The 17,023-nt window shown below is 35.5% G+C and overlaps 1 protein-coding gene across 2 annotated transcripts in view; it reads left to right on the plus strand.

Annotated features, from left to right (window-relative positions):
• The first annotated feature begins 7,239 nt into the window (after positions 1-7,239).
• LOC149535354 (3'-5'-exoribonuclease family protein) overlaps positions 7,240-17,023 on the plus strand; it is an 83,183-nt gene continuing 73,399 nt past the window's right edge. For both annotated transcript variants that reach the window (XM_089803707.1, XM_089803708.1), the window contains exons 1-2: positions 7,240-7,684; positions 7,805-7,854. In XM_089803707.1, coding sequence (XP_089659833.1) covers positions 7,525-7,684; positions 7,805-7,854 — 210 coding nt within the window. In that variant the 5' untranslated portion in view covers positions 7,240-7,524. The remainder of the gene's footprint in view (positions 7,685-7,804; positions 7,855-17,023) is intronic.

The raw sequence follows: 17,023 nt of genomic DNA on the forward strand, positions 1-17,023 counted from the left end.
TGACAAAGTATTGTTTTTAAGAAACAAAACAATATTTATTATAAATATTGGTGGGGGGGTCGTTGACCCACACCCCTACCAACCTACCGCCACGTTTCGCAGTGTGTACTGCTGCGGCAGCAGTACCGCTGCGATAGCAGGTACTGCTGACGCAGTAGTACCCTGCACGGCAGTATGCGTGAGTGGGCAGCGATTTATTAAATCGCTTATAACTATTGTTTTATAAAAAAACTTTATGCCCTTTGAAAATTAAATAAAATAATAATTCGATTTTGTTATAAGTTTTAATAAATAAACTTGAAACTATTTATATAAATTTTAAAATATTAATTATAATTTTATTAATAATTTTTATTATAATAACTTTATTATTATTTTAATAATAAGTTTTATAATAATTATTAAGAGGTTTAAACTATAAATTTTAGTTGTTAATTAATTAAGTTAATTAACAATATAAAACATATATATATATATATATATATATATATATATATATATATATATATATATATATATATATATATATATATATATATATATATATAGTTTATTAAGAAATTTGTTAATGATTGTTGAGTAATTAATTAATAATTATTATTTAAAAATATATATATATATATTAATTATTAATTTAGAAATTTGATTTTTTTAATGGGTATGGGTTCATTTTTTTTATATATAGTTAACTATTGTTATTATTTTAATAATTTAACAACGATTATTATTACTTTTAGGTGGTGATATAATTAATTATAAGAACGGGTTAATTCGTTGGGGGAAAACTATGAAACTTAGTTATTTGAAACATATGTTAATATGCAAACTGAATCCTCTACTTTTAACTCGATAATATACTTTCAAATCCAATCTATGAGACTTTGATGTTTTCTATGTGTTCTCTGTGTTTTAGGTTTTGTCCTAGCGTTGACCAGTCCTAGGTTGTTACCAGAGGCTCAGGGATTATGTGAATGTGATGTTATGTTGTTTTTGATCTCGATCTTTTAAACCCAACCCTGGTGATGTGTTGATATGCTCTATGACATGTTTGTGATTACTGTTTGTTATTGCTTTCCAGTTTCCTGGTGTGAAGCTGAAGTGTATGTATATAAGATACCTGACATAACCATTTTTGAGTCATCGATCAGTTATATTTGATAACCATTTTTGAGTCTCGATCAGTTACACTTGGATTGCTTTTCGGTCGCTTGAGAGGACTGAAGTGTTTGTTATGTTCTTGATGATGTCATGTGTTGACTTGACCATTTTGGAGTCTTTGATCAGTATTGTGATTTATTATTGGGATACTTTCTGGTTGCTCATTGGAGGACCATTGGATTTTTTGATTTATCATTGATGCCTTCAGTTGCTGATAGAGAACTGTTGTGATCATATGATTATTATTTGATGCTTATCCTGTTGCTCATGAGGAACTGATGTAATTTTTGTGGCTTATCTTTTATGGTGTTTTTTCAGTTGCTTGTATAGGACTGAGGTGATTTTATTATGATTCTTTGATTTGTGATTTCATGAGCCTAGGGTAGGTTATCTATTTGTAGTGTCGGGAAGTGGCTTGCAATGGGGATCGGGGCCCTAAGAGGCTGCCTGGAGTAACCCATTGTAAGTTGTTTTAACAAGTGAAAACATCTCACCTAAATACTGACTTAAATGAACCTAATAAGATAATTGTATGTTCTCTCCCATGCCTTGAGTGCTAGTACAGGCTAGGATGGGGTAGAGAGAACGCTTGGTTACGACCTTGCATTTCGCAGTATGCCTCGTCAGTATGAGAGGATACTAGTGGCCGTAGGAATCACTAGGGACCCGGGATTCCTAAGGGATTGCTCGGGTAACTTCTACGTGACTTTTGTGATGACACTTTCCCGCTTGCATAGCAGGTTTCCTACATGTCTTTGTGGTGCCTCTGGGTCTAGATGTCTTTCTATGTTGGAACCTTTGAGTTAGTATACTTTTAGGATTTCCCAGACTTAGAGAGTACTTGTGTTTTGTGTTTTGATACCTCGTTTGGGACTTGAGACTATCTCCTCAGCGCAGTGGGAGTGGACCATTGAGGTTCCACGTGGTCGGGTGGTAGTGCTTTTTACTCTTACCATTGAGATCCGTCCGTGGTCACCGTGGCTGGAGCTTTCTTGGTTGGCATTTACCTTCACTATGTTCTTGGATTATTATGATGGATGGTTAGATTTTATGATAGATGTTTTATCATTATGGATGTATGGATGTATCAAGTATGTTATTAGTTTCATTTATTTTACTGTACTTTGTATCATGGATTTGAGGATGATGTATCTTTATCTTTACATATGTATATTCTTTTAAGCCTTTCATACCCTGTGACATGTACAGTGGATGATTGAGCATTCCGAATTAAATTGCCAAGAGGCATTCGGAACAAATGTATATTATGGACATTGGACTTTCTGATTATTCTTTCATATGTATGTGGTAGTTGTTAGACTTAGAATTAATTAAATTTAAATGTGACTCAACGTCTTGGGATCCTTAAGGTGTAACTTGTGATGTATGTTTGTTGATGATTACATGTTATTGCTTCCACTACTATGTGTTTGATGTGTATGTTATACTTTCTTACTTTAAAAAAAAAAAAAAAAAATGTTTAGCAAACTTAGTGAAATTTTAGGTTAATTCTTTTGGATCCCTTGGCGGGGCGTTACAATATTAAAGTATATCAATAATATTTAATTAATTATTAATATATATTAATAGAATTTATTAACAATATTAATAATTAATAATTTAAATTCATTATAAATTAACTTTAATAACATTAATAATCAATTATTAAAATTAATTACAATTTGAATACTATAACATTTCACAAAATGTATTAACCATAATCTATTTTTAATAAAATATTAATTCAAAATCATATTTAAATATTAATTAAATTTTATATTAAAAAAAAATTATTATAAACAATTTTTTTTAATACAAAACGCATTAACTAAAGCGTTTTAGGCTCGCCAGCCTGCAGACTGCGGTCTGCCGCAGCAGTACCTGCTGTCACAGCAGTACTGCTGCCGCGACAGTACTTGCTACGACGCAGACAGAGAGAAAAAGGTGGGGCGTGGGAAGTGGTGGCTCCGCCCCACTTGCAATATATATTATATTATTTTTTTAATTAACTTTTTTTCTTAATATATACAAAACAAAACCCATTTCGCCCCTCCACCATTACAGTTAAATTTTAATTATATATATATATATATATATATATATATATATATATATATATATATATATATATATATATATATATATATATATATATATATATTTTAACGTATTTTGCAAATATGGTCTGATGGAAGAATTTCTATTAACCATATATATATATAATTTAAAACTTTATTTTTAATAAAATTTTAATCCAAAAACAATGCCCCCCCTCAATAATATAATTTAAAAAAATAAATAAATAAATGATTGCCATTTAAAATTTGGAAGGACAAATTAAGTTGAACCAATTGAATTTTCGATCTACGAACAAACACTATCCAAATTTAAATTTCTTAATTCCATTTTAATCCAAAACCCAGACCCCGATTTAATACTAATTTCTTTCAATTGTAGAACGAGGTTATCTAAATAGTTTTTTTTCAATCTCGATTCCCAGAAGAAATCAAATAGCAAAAGATTCAGAAGAAAGGTAGCAAGATTCATTCAATAAAATTTGAGAAAGCAATTTTCAACAAGCACGAAGAAGACAGATCCGAAAGTATTTCTACAATGGTTCACAAACCCTACCTTGATCTGATGCTAACAATCTGATGAAACCCTTGCTAATCCAAACCCTTCAAAGCTTCCAAAGATTTCTTTGTTTCCCCTTCCAAAAATGTGTTCCCTGAAACCTGTGTGTGTGATAATGACCTGAAAACCCTCTAATATAAACTCTAATTACCTTTTTAGGGTTTCTATCTCCACAACTCTAAAATTACAATTATTTTATTTAATTAATTCTTTCATGCACAATTAATTTGCTTTTAATTAAAATTATTATTTTATTATTCCTTGCATGCACGTCAAGTGAATTAGTAAATTACTTTATTTAATTTTCCACTTGACTACGCTTTAAATTAATTTATTAACTTTTAAAATCTCATGCGCACTTTATTAAAATATCTTTATTAAGTTCACATATTTTATTTTTTTAATTAATCTCCTATATTTTAATCTCATACACGCATCATGCAAACTTAAATCTTTTTCATAAATTAATTTCTTTTCACTTCTTAATTTATTTTTGAATTTTGAATTTGATAATTATTTATTAACTTAAATAACAATAATATTTAGCATTTATTTAAAAATGATCTCTAAATATATTATTATTAAATTAAATTAATATTATCACATTCTAATTTTATTCTTATAACTTTTATCTTCGAATTCCATTCTTTTATTTAATTACTTTCTCAATTAATTAAATATAATTAAATATTCGAAATGTCATAATAATTTTTCATTAAATTAAATCATTAATTTAATCTTTTAATTAGACTTAATTAATAGAAATTCATCAAAGACTCACAAAATAACATACGCACAAAATACTCACAGGTCTGTTACGAGTCCTCCTTGCAAGACAAGTATTATAGGCTATGGCTAGGATTGGACCTGATCATTATCTTCCCATTCTTACCATTTGAGTATTTGTAATTGGGCATGCTCATCCTAGCAATTCAGGGAAGTTGATGCCCGGTACCTGCATCCTGCATAAAAGATGAGCATGTACATGTATATAATATATCTAAACTAAACAGGGAATGGCAGGGAGTGGTGCATCATGTAGATCCCGACTAGCAAGTGACTACGACTCCCTCCCTTAACCACATCAAACACATCAGACAAAAAGATAAAACAAACACGCACACCATACACATGCAAGTATGGGGTAAGTATAAAAATCACCAATCTAAGATAAATGCTCAGTTGTAATAATGCATCTCTATTAATACAACATAATCATCATTAAAGACATCACGTTAACATTGTTACGAAAGAAAACACATTTACTAATTAGGAATCATCAAGACATCATTAACAACACGTGAAATGAAATCAACTAAGTAATCATCACTAATATATCACTAATCCAAGTCATGAAATAATATCATAATATTGTAAATCCAGTATCTCTAAAACCAATCAATGCACAAAATCAGCCTAAAAGAATTTGACGATAATAGCAAAAATGCGAACTAGAGGTAGGCACTACACACAACACTTGGCGAAGGTTTTGCAAATGGGGTTGCAAGCTTTGGGTTTAACCATAGAGGAAACTCCGGAGTTAAGTATGCACAGGCTGGAGTAGTACTGGGATGAGTGACCTCTCGGTGCTTCACCCTTGTGAGCATCATCTAGATTCAATGAGTGCTAAGTGTTTCATTTATTCTCATGAGAGATGGATTTATGTTGAATCACCACTCATGAAACATAGGTCAATGAGTTTGACTTTAAATCACACAGTTAAATCCTGATAGCAATATCACAATTTGACTTGCTATGTAAGTTATCTCCTACTTATCAATTGATGAGATTAAGGGGCTTTCTAATGAATGGTTCATAAGGCACAACAGTTGGTGAAGGTTTTGCAAATGGGGTTGCAAGCTTTGGGTTTAACCATGGAAGAAATTTGTAGTTAAGTGCGCTCAAGCTGGAGTAGTACTGAGATGGGTGACCTCTCGGTGCTTCACCCCCGTGAGCATCAACTAGATCCAATGAGTGCTAAGTGTTCCATATATTCTCATGAGGGATGGATTCATGTTGAATCACCATTCATGAAACATGGGTCAATGAGTTTGACTTAAAATCACACAGTTAAATCTTGATAGCAATATCACAATTTGACTCGCTGTATAAATCATCTCCTACTTATCAATTGATGAGCTTAAGATTCTAATGAATGATTCATAAGGCACAACACTTTGTAAAGGTTTTGCAAATAGGGTTGCAAGCTTTGGGTTTAACCATGGAGGAAACTTTGTAGTTAAGCACGCGCAGGTTGGACTAGTACTGGGATGGGTGACCTCTCGATGCTTCACTCCCGTGAGCATCATTTAGATCTAATGAGTGCTAAGTGTTCCATTTATTCTCATGGGAGATGGATTCATGTTGAATCACCACTCATGAAACACAAGTCAATGAGTTTGACTTAAAATCACACAATTAAATCCTAATAGCAATATCACAATTTGACTTGCTATGTAAATTATCTCCTACTTTGAGCATCATCTAGATCCAATGAGTTGAGTGTTCCATTTATTCTCATGAGAGATGGATTCATGTTGAATCACCACTCATGAAACATGGGTCAATGAGTTTGACTTAAAATCACACAGTTAAATCCTGATAGTAATGTCACAATTTGACTTGCTATGTAAATTATCTCCTACTTATCCATTAATGAGCTTAAGGGGCTTTCTAATGAATGGTTCATAAGGCACAACACTTGGTGAAGGTTTTGCAAATGGGGTTGCAAGCTTTGGGTTTAACCATGGAGGAAACTTCGTAGTTAAGCGCACTCAGGCTAGAGTAGCACTGGGATGGGTGACCTCCTGGGAAGTCTCGGTGCTTCACCCCTATGAGCATCATTTAGATCCAATGAGTGCTAAGTGTTCCATTTATTCTCATGAGAGATGGGTTGATGTTGAATCACCACTCATGAAACATTGGTCAATGAGTTTGACTTAAAATCACACAGTTAAATCCTGGTAGCAATATCACAATTTGACTTGCTATGTAAATTATCTTCTACTTATCAATTTATGAGTTTAAGCGACTTTCTAATGAATGGTTCATTAGGCACAACACTTGGTGAAGGTTTTGAAAATGAGAGTGCAAGCTTTGCATTTAACCATGGAAGAAACTTTGTACTTAAGCGCGTTCAAGCTGGAGTAGTATTGGGATGGGTGACCTCTCAATAAGTATCGATGCTTCACTCCTATGAACATCATCTAGATCCAATGATATTCTCATGAGATAGATTTATATTGAATCACCACTCATGAAACATGCGTCAATGAGTTTGACTTAAAATCACACACCTAAATCTTGATAGCAATATCACAACAGAAAACAGGGGAGGGACTCGCTCTCTCTCAGAGCTCTTGCTATATATATGGTACCCAGGACAGGGACTCGAGCTCTCCCTCAGAGCTCTTGTTATATATATGGTACACTGCTCGCTTCGTTCTCAGGCATCTCAGGTCTAAGCACAAACTACCCAAGCGAACTGCAAATTGCAGCAGGGGCAAAACCATCGCGCTGCACACGAATACCTCGAGCGCTTGCCGAACCTCGTAAACAAAGCCTCTGCTCCGACTAAGACCAACGATAAATATCTTACCATTCAAAGATAAAGAATCATAAAATGGGCATGCATGCATCAATTAGACGGAAAAATCCAGCATTGTTAAGCGCGTTATAAATAGAGTTAAAGGAGGGGCATCGAACATATACACAAACATTTAGGGTTTATTAATGGCCAGTAGTAGCGAGAAAGCTGCTCTGGTGGGAGACATGGACGTGGAGGCCTTTAGAAGGCTATACCCTCTACAGTTTTATGAGCGTTACCTCAATGAGAGTGTTCGTCCTGACGCCAGGCCCCTTGGAAAAGCTAGACACACAGAACTTAATCTAGGTCATTTTGCTTTATTCTTCTGGGAAATGCTTGTTTTTCTGTAGTTTTCTTTAATCTGGGTTTTATTTTTTTCTTTCATTTAACTCATTGTGCTGTTATGGTGCGTGAGAAATGTCTCAGGAGTGGTGCCCACCGCAGATGGCTCAGCCATGGCCAAAATTGGCAAGACAGTAAGCGCCTTTCTCAAGCTATGATCTTGTTTTGTTTTGAAATAAACATAATACATTTTCATCCATTCCAAAGTGAGAAGGAATATGAGATTGAGATTTAATAAGTTTGTCGCAGAGAGTTGGAATAAAAAATTAAATTGGCTAATTAGCACATGTTTTAAACAGTACTGTCCAGGCTTCTCCCAAGTTTTCAAATTCACTTAGTTAAACGCATTTATTGTAAATTCGATTTTTTCCCACAATTCACCTTTACTAGGCACATTTCTTATTTTTACGTACCAAAAAAATGGCCCATGATGTGATACTTGGTGATGCTTGGAAATTTTCAGTCGAAGTGGCTCAGTTGTACTCAAGTTTAGGTCTAAGTAGTGATTCATGAAGTGTTTTAACAGAAATTCTTGTTTCACAAGCACCGAGTAAAGGGATAATGATTTATGGAGCACCCACCACAATGAATAACCAAAACGATGAAGCAGCCTCTCAAGCAAAATTAAGAAAGATAAAGTAAGCTAGATACAATCTAAGCGAATCAAGAACAATCTGGGTGAGCAAAAGCCTAGAGCTACAGAGAATTTGGTACTGAAACGTTTTTATGCAGGCAAGTGATTTATATAGGAGAATGAGGCCGAAGTACATAGCTTGAGAATATGTATGACGGGCACCCAAATTGAGAAATAACAATATCATTAGCTCTCAAAGCATTTTGAGACCAAGTGTTGCCATGCTGAGAATAACGAGTGACCTTTTTTCGCTCTTGCGTCTCGGGGTGGAATAGAAGAAATAAGTAGTCCATAAAGCTGTACGGAATGCATGCAACATGACTTATTCTAGGTTAATTGATTGAGACAATGCTACCAAAGTACAGTGAGTGCACATATGGCAAGCCTGCATATATCGTATGATGGGTTACATGCTCACCCCCCAAATTACTATCCAAGAGACAAATGGACAGACTCAGTGGCCTAGGAGTAAACTAGCTAGTGTCTCTAAAGGTTGCATTCAATGCTAGATTCAATTCTCTCAAAGAGGAACAATGCTAACACGTGATTGTCCTGGCTAAATTTGAAAATTCTGTATCTGGGTTTCAAACTGTAATAAATAGATATGCATCACTAGCACTGCTAGAAAAAAAGATATAGTTACAAATTAACATCATTGTTTCTTACTCAGAAATGATCCATGTGCAGTCATGAATTGGAAAAATAATTGCCATATTCATTGCTGCGTATACTCACTTTTATTTATTGGTCAACAAATATTTGACAATCCAGGCACATGTAATGTATTTGCTGCTAGAAATAGAACTGAAAGAACTTACAATGTAGGATTTGATAAAAACTTCTCTCTCTCTCTCTCTCTCTCTCTTTGTGCATACAGACTAATACATGACGTGGAGCTGTAGATAGTCTGATGAAGAATCGACCGGTATAAACCTGCAGATGACCTTCTAATCTACTCCTAGATATGCAAGTTGTGATTGCAGGGTCTAAATGGCGGGAGTGAACAGTTGCATCCTGGATTAAATAATTCATAGACCTTGCAGACTGTAATGATCACCTATTTATGAACTGTATGCTGTTCTGGCCCCATACTACTCAGTGGCTATGACATTTTTGACTACTTGGGCAGCACACTCTTTATCTTCTCATAGCTGCAATCTGGTAATGGATGGGCACAGCCCTTAAGACTGGTCCAAAATCAATATCAACTACTTCCAAGGGCCTTAAGACTCATAGATAATGGCCCTCCACTGGCATGCAATTAACTCCTCAATATTTGCTTGCAAATTCAATCACGTCAATCCTCAAAACTGAACAAACTCTAATCAGCAAAACTGCAATTCTCATATAGAATTGCAAAGTATGAGGTAAAGGTTTTCATCACAACTCCAAGGATTTGCAGTCAAGGGATTTTCATGCCTAGATGTGACTCAAACTTCAGAACTGTCAATGTCGAATGTCATGAGAAGAAATCAGATGATTCAACTGAGCCAATGAAACTTGTAAACAGATCTTAAGCAAATCGAATCCATGGGCCCCTTATTTGTTGTAAACACATACATCCCATTGCAAATGGGGACGCCTTCATTTCTTTCCCTTTTCTAGCTTAGTGTTTAGCTTGGTTGTCCTTAGCTTGGCAAGGTTTTTGGGTTTCTTAGTTTCCTAGAATGGATGAGTTGAGTCAAGAATTTCTAGGTTGAGATCAGGATTAAAGAAATTTTGCAAGGATTGGATGTCAATTGAAAAATCCAGGTTTGAGTAGGATTTCCTCTTGGTCAAGTTTCATACTTGGAAAGATGAGAAATGACAGAAGGGAAAAATCGGAGCCTCAAATGGAAATCCATGTAGATCTTAAAAATCCACTCCAAAATCTCTCACTAGGCCAAATTTCCACTCTAGAGGGAGAAATAAAGATTAAAATCCAAGATTTTGGAAGGGAAAAATGAGAAGTCAAGGGAATTCTAAAAGTGAAGATTAAAAATCCATATTTGAGGAATAAATTCCAAAATTAAAAGTAAAAATCCTTGATAAAAGAAAGGAATTCCAAACAGCACCAGGACATGAAAAAATCGGATGAATTCCAAAGAAAAAATGGAAAATACCAAGGTTGCATGGGTACTCGTACCCACACCCCTGGTACTCGTACCCATGTACCCAAGTACTGGGTACACGTATCCCACGTACTGGGTACTTGGTGGAGAGCATCATAGCTAAAGACCTTGATTAAGATTCTGATTTTTTTTTTGATTTTTGATTTTTGTGTTAGCTTGTTGTTTATCAAACTTAATTCAATACCAAATCAGTTTGAAACTTTGATACTCGTTAACAGTAAACTTTATCACTGTTCAAGTCATAAGTTTATCATTTGCAATATGTCATTGTCATATGATTTAGGATCTTCTTGTTCATGTTTAAAGTCTGCCTTCTTTGTTATGCATCTAAGCATTTATCATGTATTATTATTTCAAACATATAGCAAATCTGAAACTGAAAACAATACATTACATTTGCAAACTTTATCACTGTTCTTGTTTGGAAAAACCATTGTCATGACTCATAATTTCAGATTTTTATAAATATAAAAGTATACTTTTTAAATAAGTTTGACATACCCAAGTACCTCTGTCCCCTATTATGAAAAATGCTTTAAACATTAAACATTCAGCAATAGTATTAAGAAAAATACTTTAAACATGAAACATTCAGCAATAGCGCGCACACACACACACACACACAATTATTTGACAAACATTCAGCAATAGTATTAAGAAAAATACTTTAAACATTAAACATTCAGCAATAGCACACACACACACACACAGAGACACACACAGACACACACACACACACACACACAAAATTATTTGACTTATGGCTCATATTTTCAAATTTCTTGTTTTGAATGCTCAATGTCATGACTCATGACATATATTTTGATTTTTATATTTTCTATAAAATATTAATTATATAGAAAAAATTAGGCATACACATGTACCCCCGTCCCCTACTTTGAAAAATATGCATACCCGTACCCGTTCCCGTTCCCATACCCACGTAACCCGTGCAACCTTGGAAAATACTAAAATAAGATTAGGAATTCTTGAATGGAAGTGTGAAAATTCTTGATCAAGAAGGAAAGTTCTAAGTCAAATGAAGTAATACAAGGTTTGCAAGCTAAAGTCCAGCTCCATGGTAAAATTACGACCTCCTAGTCTTTGTTATCATGATATTCCCGCCCTTAACATGGACTTGTCCAGCTGAGAAGAGGAACTCCGACCCACAGTCTGGCTCAACTCCTAAATCCCACCATAGAATCCAGCTCTCAAGTGAATTTATGCCCTAGACAAAACATGAAATTCAAATGCAAATATAATGAAGTTGGCCAACCTCACTTGCCCTTAAAACTACCAAAATCCTGCCCATGAAGGAGAAGGATGATCTAGCAAAGGGAAATGTTTGAAGTTAAAAAAAAAAAATGATTGCTTAGGTCAGCCCTAACAAGTAAAATGCACATTCAAGATGAGCGCTCTTACAAGAGGGTCAAGAGATCTTGTAAAAATACATTGGAATGCAGATCCAAAGTGGATTCGAGCAGAACTAGAAGCAAACCCAAGTGTAATTTCCAGACCTAAAGATGAGCTTGAATCAGATCCAAGTCGATGAATGCGTACAGTCAAATCAGGCAGATCTGATTCAAAATTGCAAATCCAAGTTCATTAGGAGCGCAGTTCTAAAGCAAAATAGCTATCCTTGTCATTATGCAAAGATTCACCCAGTAGTCCTTTTTGCAGGAAAATTTCCTACCTTAATTCCTTGGGACAACTAAAATCCTGTTCTCTTGTCCTTGTCCACATCTAAAACGTTTTTGAAGAAAGGAGCAAGTTCCAAATGCAAAACACAAAGGGGAGTTGACCTTGATCAAGTTGATTGAGATTTCAACTTGAGCTCATATAAGAAATTCAAGAGATATCATTCTGAAACATCATTAAAACAATCAATTACATCAGATCTAGGGTGCAAACATTATGAAGCAAAATTTCCAGCAGAAGGCAAAATTAAATCAGAATCAAGGAGGTGGACTTGAGAACATCAATGTTACCCAGGGACATGTTTCCGACATAATTTGACCCGTCTTGGAAACTTTTGGAAACCCAGCCCCTAGCTGTCCTATAAACTTAATGTTTAAATTTTGATAATTTGTTTGACTTCCACTCTTATGTAAACTCTGAATTTAAATTATTTAACACAAATGTTATATGTTAAGGTTCTATAATGTGTATAAGCATTTTTTATCCATGTTTGCATATGAATATTTAAAACTTCCCTGTATATTCTCAAGTTTCCCCATATTTAACGTAGATGTCTCCACTGCTGTTCTCTACTCCAGGGGTAAAAAAATCTTTCTCAAAAACCCGTTTCTCTGTCCCTTTGTTCCCACATCTTGGAAATTTGGGGTAACATTGAAGAACATTCATGAAGATGAAGCGAATTGGGAATATGAACCATCACAATCATTCACAGGAAGTAGGTAGTTTCAAAACGGTCAATTAAAATTAGAAAGATAATGTTGAGTATCAAGAGATATCTCTTCTTTGTGAGAATGATTGTTGAAGATTTACAAGATAGGCAAGCCAAAATGGCTCCTACTCATCTTCAACCAATCAAGTTCAACATGTCCAAATTTAATGAACTTGATTTATTAACAACTAGACGTGTGGAAGGCATTTAGTGCTACTAAAATCAAATTTCATATTGTTTCATTTGGACTTGTGATTTTCTTATTGAATGACATTTAATGTATGAATGTGGTAGTTGTAACTATCCTAGGTAGGATTCCATTGTAGTATCTTGACCGCTGATTTGAAATCAATCAAGGCCCTTCATTTGTAGTTGGGACTTGGGAGGTCTATAAAGGGCTTGGCCATCTCATTTGTAAAGTTGTGTATTAGATACGAGAAAGCAAGCAAATAGTAGTAGGAGGAAAGGGTTAAAAGATTGTTCCCAAGACTATGTCGAAGTTAATAAACAATTATTATTGAAGATATGATGGATCTTTGCGTGTTATTTCAACATTATGCATGGTTTCTACTTCTCAAAGCTTTAGTTGAAGCTCATATGAAGCTTATATTTTAATGTAGAAATGTGAAAATGATGAATTTCTTGCTTTATACCATTTGTAGTTTGTTGATTGCAAATCGCATGCATGGTTATTCTGAACCCAATTATGTACAATTGGATCACATCAATATTGGGTGTTTGGATGAATGTTTACATGATGAAAATCCCTCATTACCTTTGGAGTTTGCATCAAGTTGTGTGTAGTTGTTTCCTTGTGGCAAAGCAAAGCTTGGTTTAAGGAATCCATTTATCAAAGTGTTATCCATTATCATCATTGTCCTTAGCAATAGATTATAATTCTCTAAGTCCTTATCCCTTTTTATCTTTTATTTGAATATTTGAAGATTGAGTTAGTGTAGAATTCAAGTTTCAATTGCTTCAAGGAAAAAGAGTTGATAAACCTAGAAACTATTGTGCATGTCTCTTTGTGTGTTACGAACAATATCACATCATTTCCCCAAGTCTATAATATATATCCAATACATGTAACAAGTTTGCAGTCTTGGGTTGCTTTCTTTGTGTTAATGTTTTTAGTAGTAGCTGGAGATATCTATCATTCCTACAATGGGCATGCTATTTCTTTTGTTGATGATTCTAGCGCTCTCAAGCTCTCTTAGAATCAATATGTTGTTCTAGACTGCACATTTTCTTGGTTCGTTTGCTGTGTTGGACTCATCGGCAATTGATTCATCACTTCTAATGCATATGCTATTGTAAGTGCATATTCTCTTCTATGGTCATCATATTAGAGGCTTGGTATATCTTTGAAGGTGAACCGACTTCTTTACATAACCGTCACGACCCAAATTAATGGTAATGATGTGCAAGAGTCATCAAGCCATAAACTTTTTTACATAACAGTCACTGCCGGATTAATGGTAACGATGTGCAAGAGTCATCAAGCTGTAAATTGTATGTGCGATTATCGTTCATGTGACAACAACTTATTATGGTAAAAACTTGCTTGATATTAACAGGGACTAAAAGGTCTATATATACAAAAGAATGAGACGATGTTTCCTTAGGAAATGATCGTAAAGAATAGAAATATTCTATTCTAGAGAAAGCAAAAAACGAAAGCAAACTAAAGCTTAAGATATTTACAATAGATAAACATTAACTAATAATAGATGACTTATCTATTATTGTAATACCCTCCCTTAATGGTTAATCTATCCACAACATCGAGCTGTTTTCTGAATTTGACAAACTTATTAGGACCAAGAGGCTTGGTGAGAATGTCTGCAGTTTGATCTATGGTAGGAACATATTGCAAATCTATAGTCCTGTCTTCAACTAGTTGTCGTATGTAATGACAATGAACATCAACATGCTTGGTTTGTTCATGGAAGATTGGATTCCGTGCTAACTTGATAACGCCTTCGTTATCAACAAACAGAGTAGTCAGTCCTGTTGGTGACATCTGCATATCCCCAAGCATCCGACGAAGCCAAACAACTTCACATCCTGGCTTAACAATCCCTCTGTATTCAGCCTCTGTAGAAGAGAGAGAAATTGCCTGCTGCTTCTTGCTGGTCCATGTGATTGCATCGGATCCCAAACTGAACACATAACTCGATGTTGACTTTTTATCATCAACAGAGCTTGCCCAATCTGAATCTGTGAGCCCACTGAGTTTAGTATTAGAACTTCGAGAGTACAAAAGTCCATACTCTGAAGTGCCCTTCAAATAACGAAGCACACACTTTGCTGCCATCCAATGATCAGCCTTAGGAGCTGTCATAAAGCGTGAAATATAGCTGACTGCGAAGCTGATGTCGGGCCTAGTAGCAGAGAGGTAGATGAGGCTGCCTACTAGTTGCCTATATGTAGTATCATCAATGGAAGGAGAATCAGACTTTGTTGATAACTTGAGACCTTTCTCCATAGGTGTAGATGCAGGTTTTCACTCCTGCATTCAGAATTTGTCTAACAGGGCCTTGACATATTTGGATTGAGAGATGAATATACCAGAAGACTGTTGCCAAACTTCAACACCTAAGCAATAATGCATGAGCCCAAGGTCAGTCATATCAAGAGATTGGCATAATTTCTATTTGATTCTCTGAATCAAAGATGCTGAACTACCAGTGATGATCAGATCATCCACATAGATAACCAAAAGGATGATGTCACTGTCAGTAGTCTTGATGTACAGATTTGAGTCTGAAGAACTCCTCTTGAAGCCTTAATCACTGAGGTACTTATCAATCTTGATGTACCATGCCCGAGGGGCTTGCTTCAAGCCATAGAGAGCTTTTACCAATCGAAGAACCTGATGGTCTTTAACAACCTTGAAACTAGGAGGTTGCGTCATGTAGACCTCTTCATGAAGATCACCATTCAAGAAAGCACTCTTGACGTCCATCTGATGGACCTTCCAGCTAAACTGTGCTGCCATGGCTAGGACTAATCTGATGGTGCTCATCTTTGCAATAGGAGCAAAGGTCTCCTCATAATCAATGCCTTGACGATGAGAAAAGCCCTTCACCACTAAACGAGCTTTGTACTTGTCCAAAGTACCATCTGATTTGTATTTGATTTTGTAGACCCATTTGCAGCCAATGGGTTTCTTCCCTAGTGGAAGATTAGAAAGGACCCAGGTGTTGTTCTTCAGCAGGCTCTGGTGCTCAGATGTCATGGTTTGTTCCCACTCTGGAATTCCTTTAGCCTCGGAATATGTTTGAGGTTCAAACACACTGTGAATGTTGGCCATAAGACCAAAGTTAACAGAATTTGTAGTTTTGCTCTTTTTTCGAGTAGTTCTCCCATCAATGAGCTCATCATCACGAAGATCAGCAAGTGTCTTAGCCCACCACTTAGGTTGGATAGAAGAATGACCAACAGTAGTACTAGGAGATGCTTGATCAACAGGATCCTTATTAGAAGAAGTTGGATCAAACTCAGGTAAAGCATCTACAAAGCGAGGTGATCCTGCAGGACAAGCTAGAGGTGTCTGTACAGGTATCACTGAAACAACTGGTGCTGCAGGAGCAACTGGAGCCCTCCCATCAGGGGGACCTAATGGAAGGCGAATTCCCAAATCATGAGCCTGCATAGGCTGGTCTGCTGGATCAGGAACAGGAGAAATAGGCATAAAAGGTCCTAGCTGCTCATCAAAGACTACATCACGACTGTAGATAAGACGAGATGTCTCAACATTGATCAGGCGGTAGGCTTTGTGAAAACTACTATATCTAACAAGCATGAGTTTCTAACTCTTGGCATCCAAGTTGGTGCGTGAAGCATCAAGGATTCAAACAAAAGCAAGAGAGCCAAAAACCTTCAGGTGACTGATTCTGGGCTTGTGACCTGACTAGGCCTCTTTCAGAGTTTTACCTTTGACTGCCACTGTGGGTGACCGGTTCAATAGATAAATTGCAGTGTTAACTGCTTCTGCTCAAAACTGCTTCGGAACATGTCTGTTCGAGCATGGAACGAGCTAGCTCGGTGATTGTCTAGTTTCGATGTTCAACTACACTGGTCTGTTGTGGCCTGTGGGGTGTGGTTAACTGGCGTTTGATGCTATGTGTATCTAAGAAGTTGGAGAA

Source organism: Cupressus sempervirens, chromosome 10 (genome assembly GCF_028749045.1).
Source record: "Cupressus sempervirens isolate cs-2001-9-10 chromosome 10, ASM2874904v1, whole genome shotgun sequence".
NCBI classification, from domain to species: Eukaryota; Viridiplantae; Streptophyta; class Pinopsida; order Cupressales; family Cupressaceae; genus Cupressus; species Cupressus sempervirens.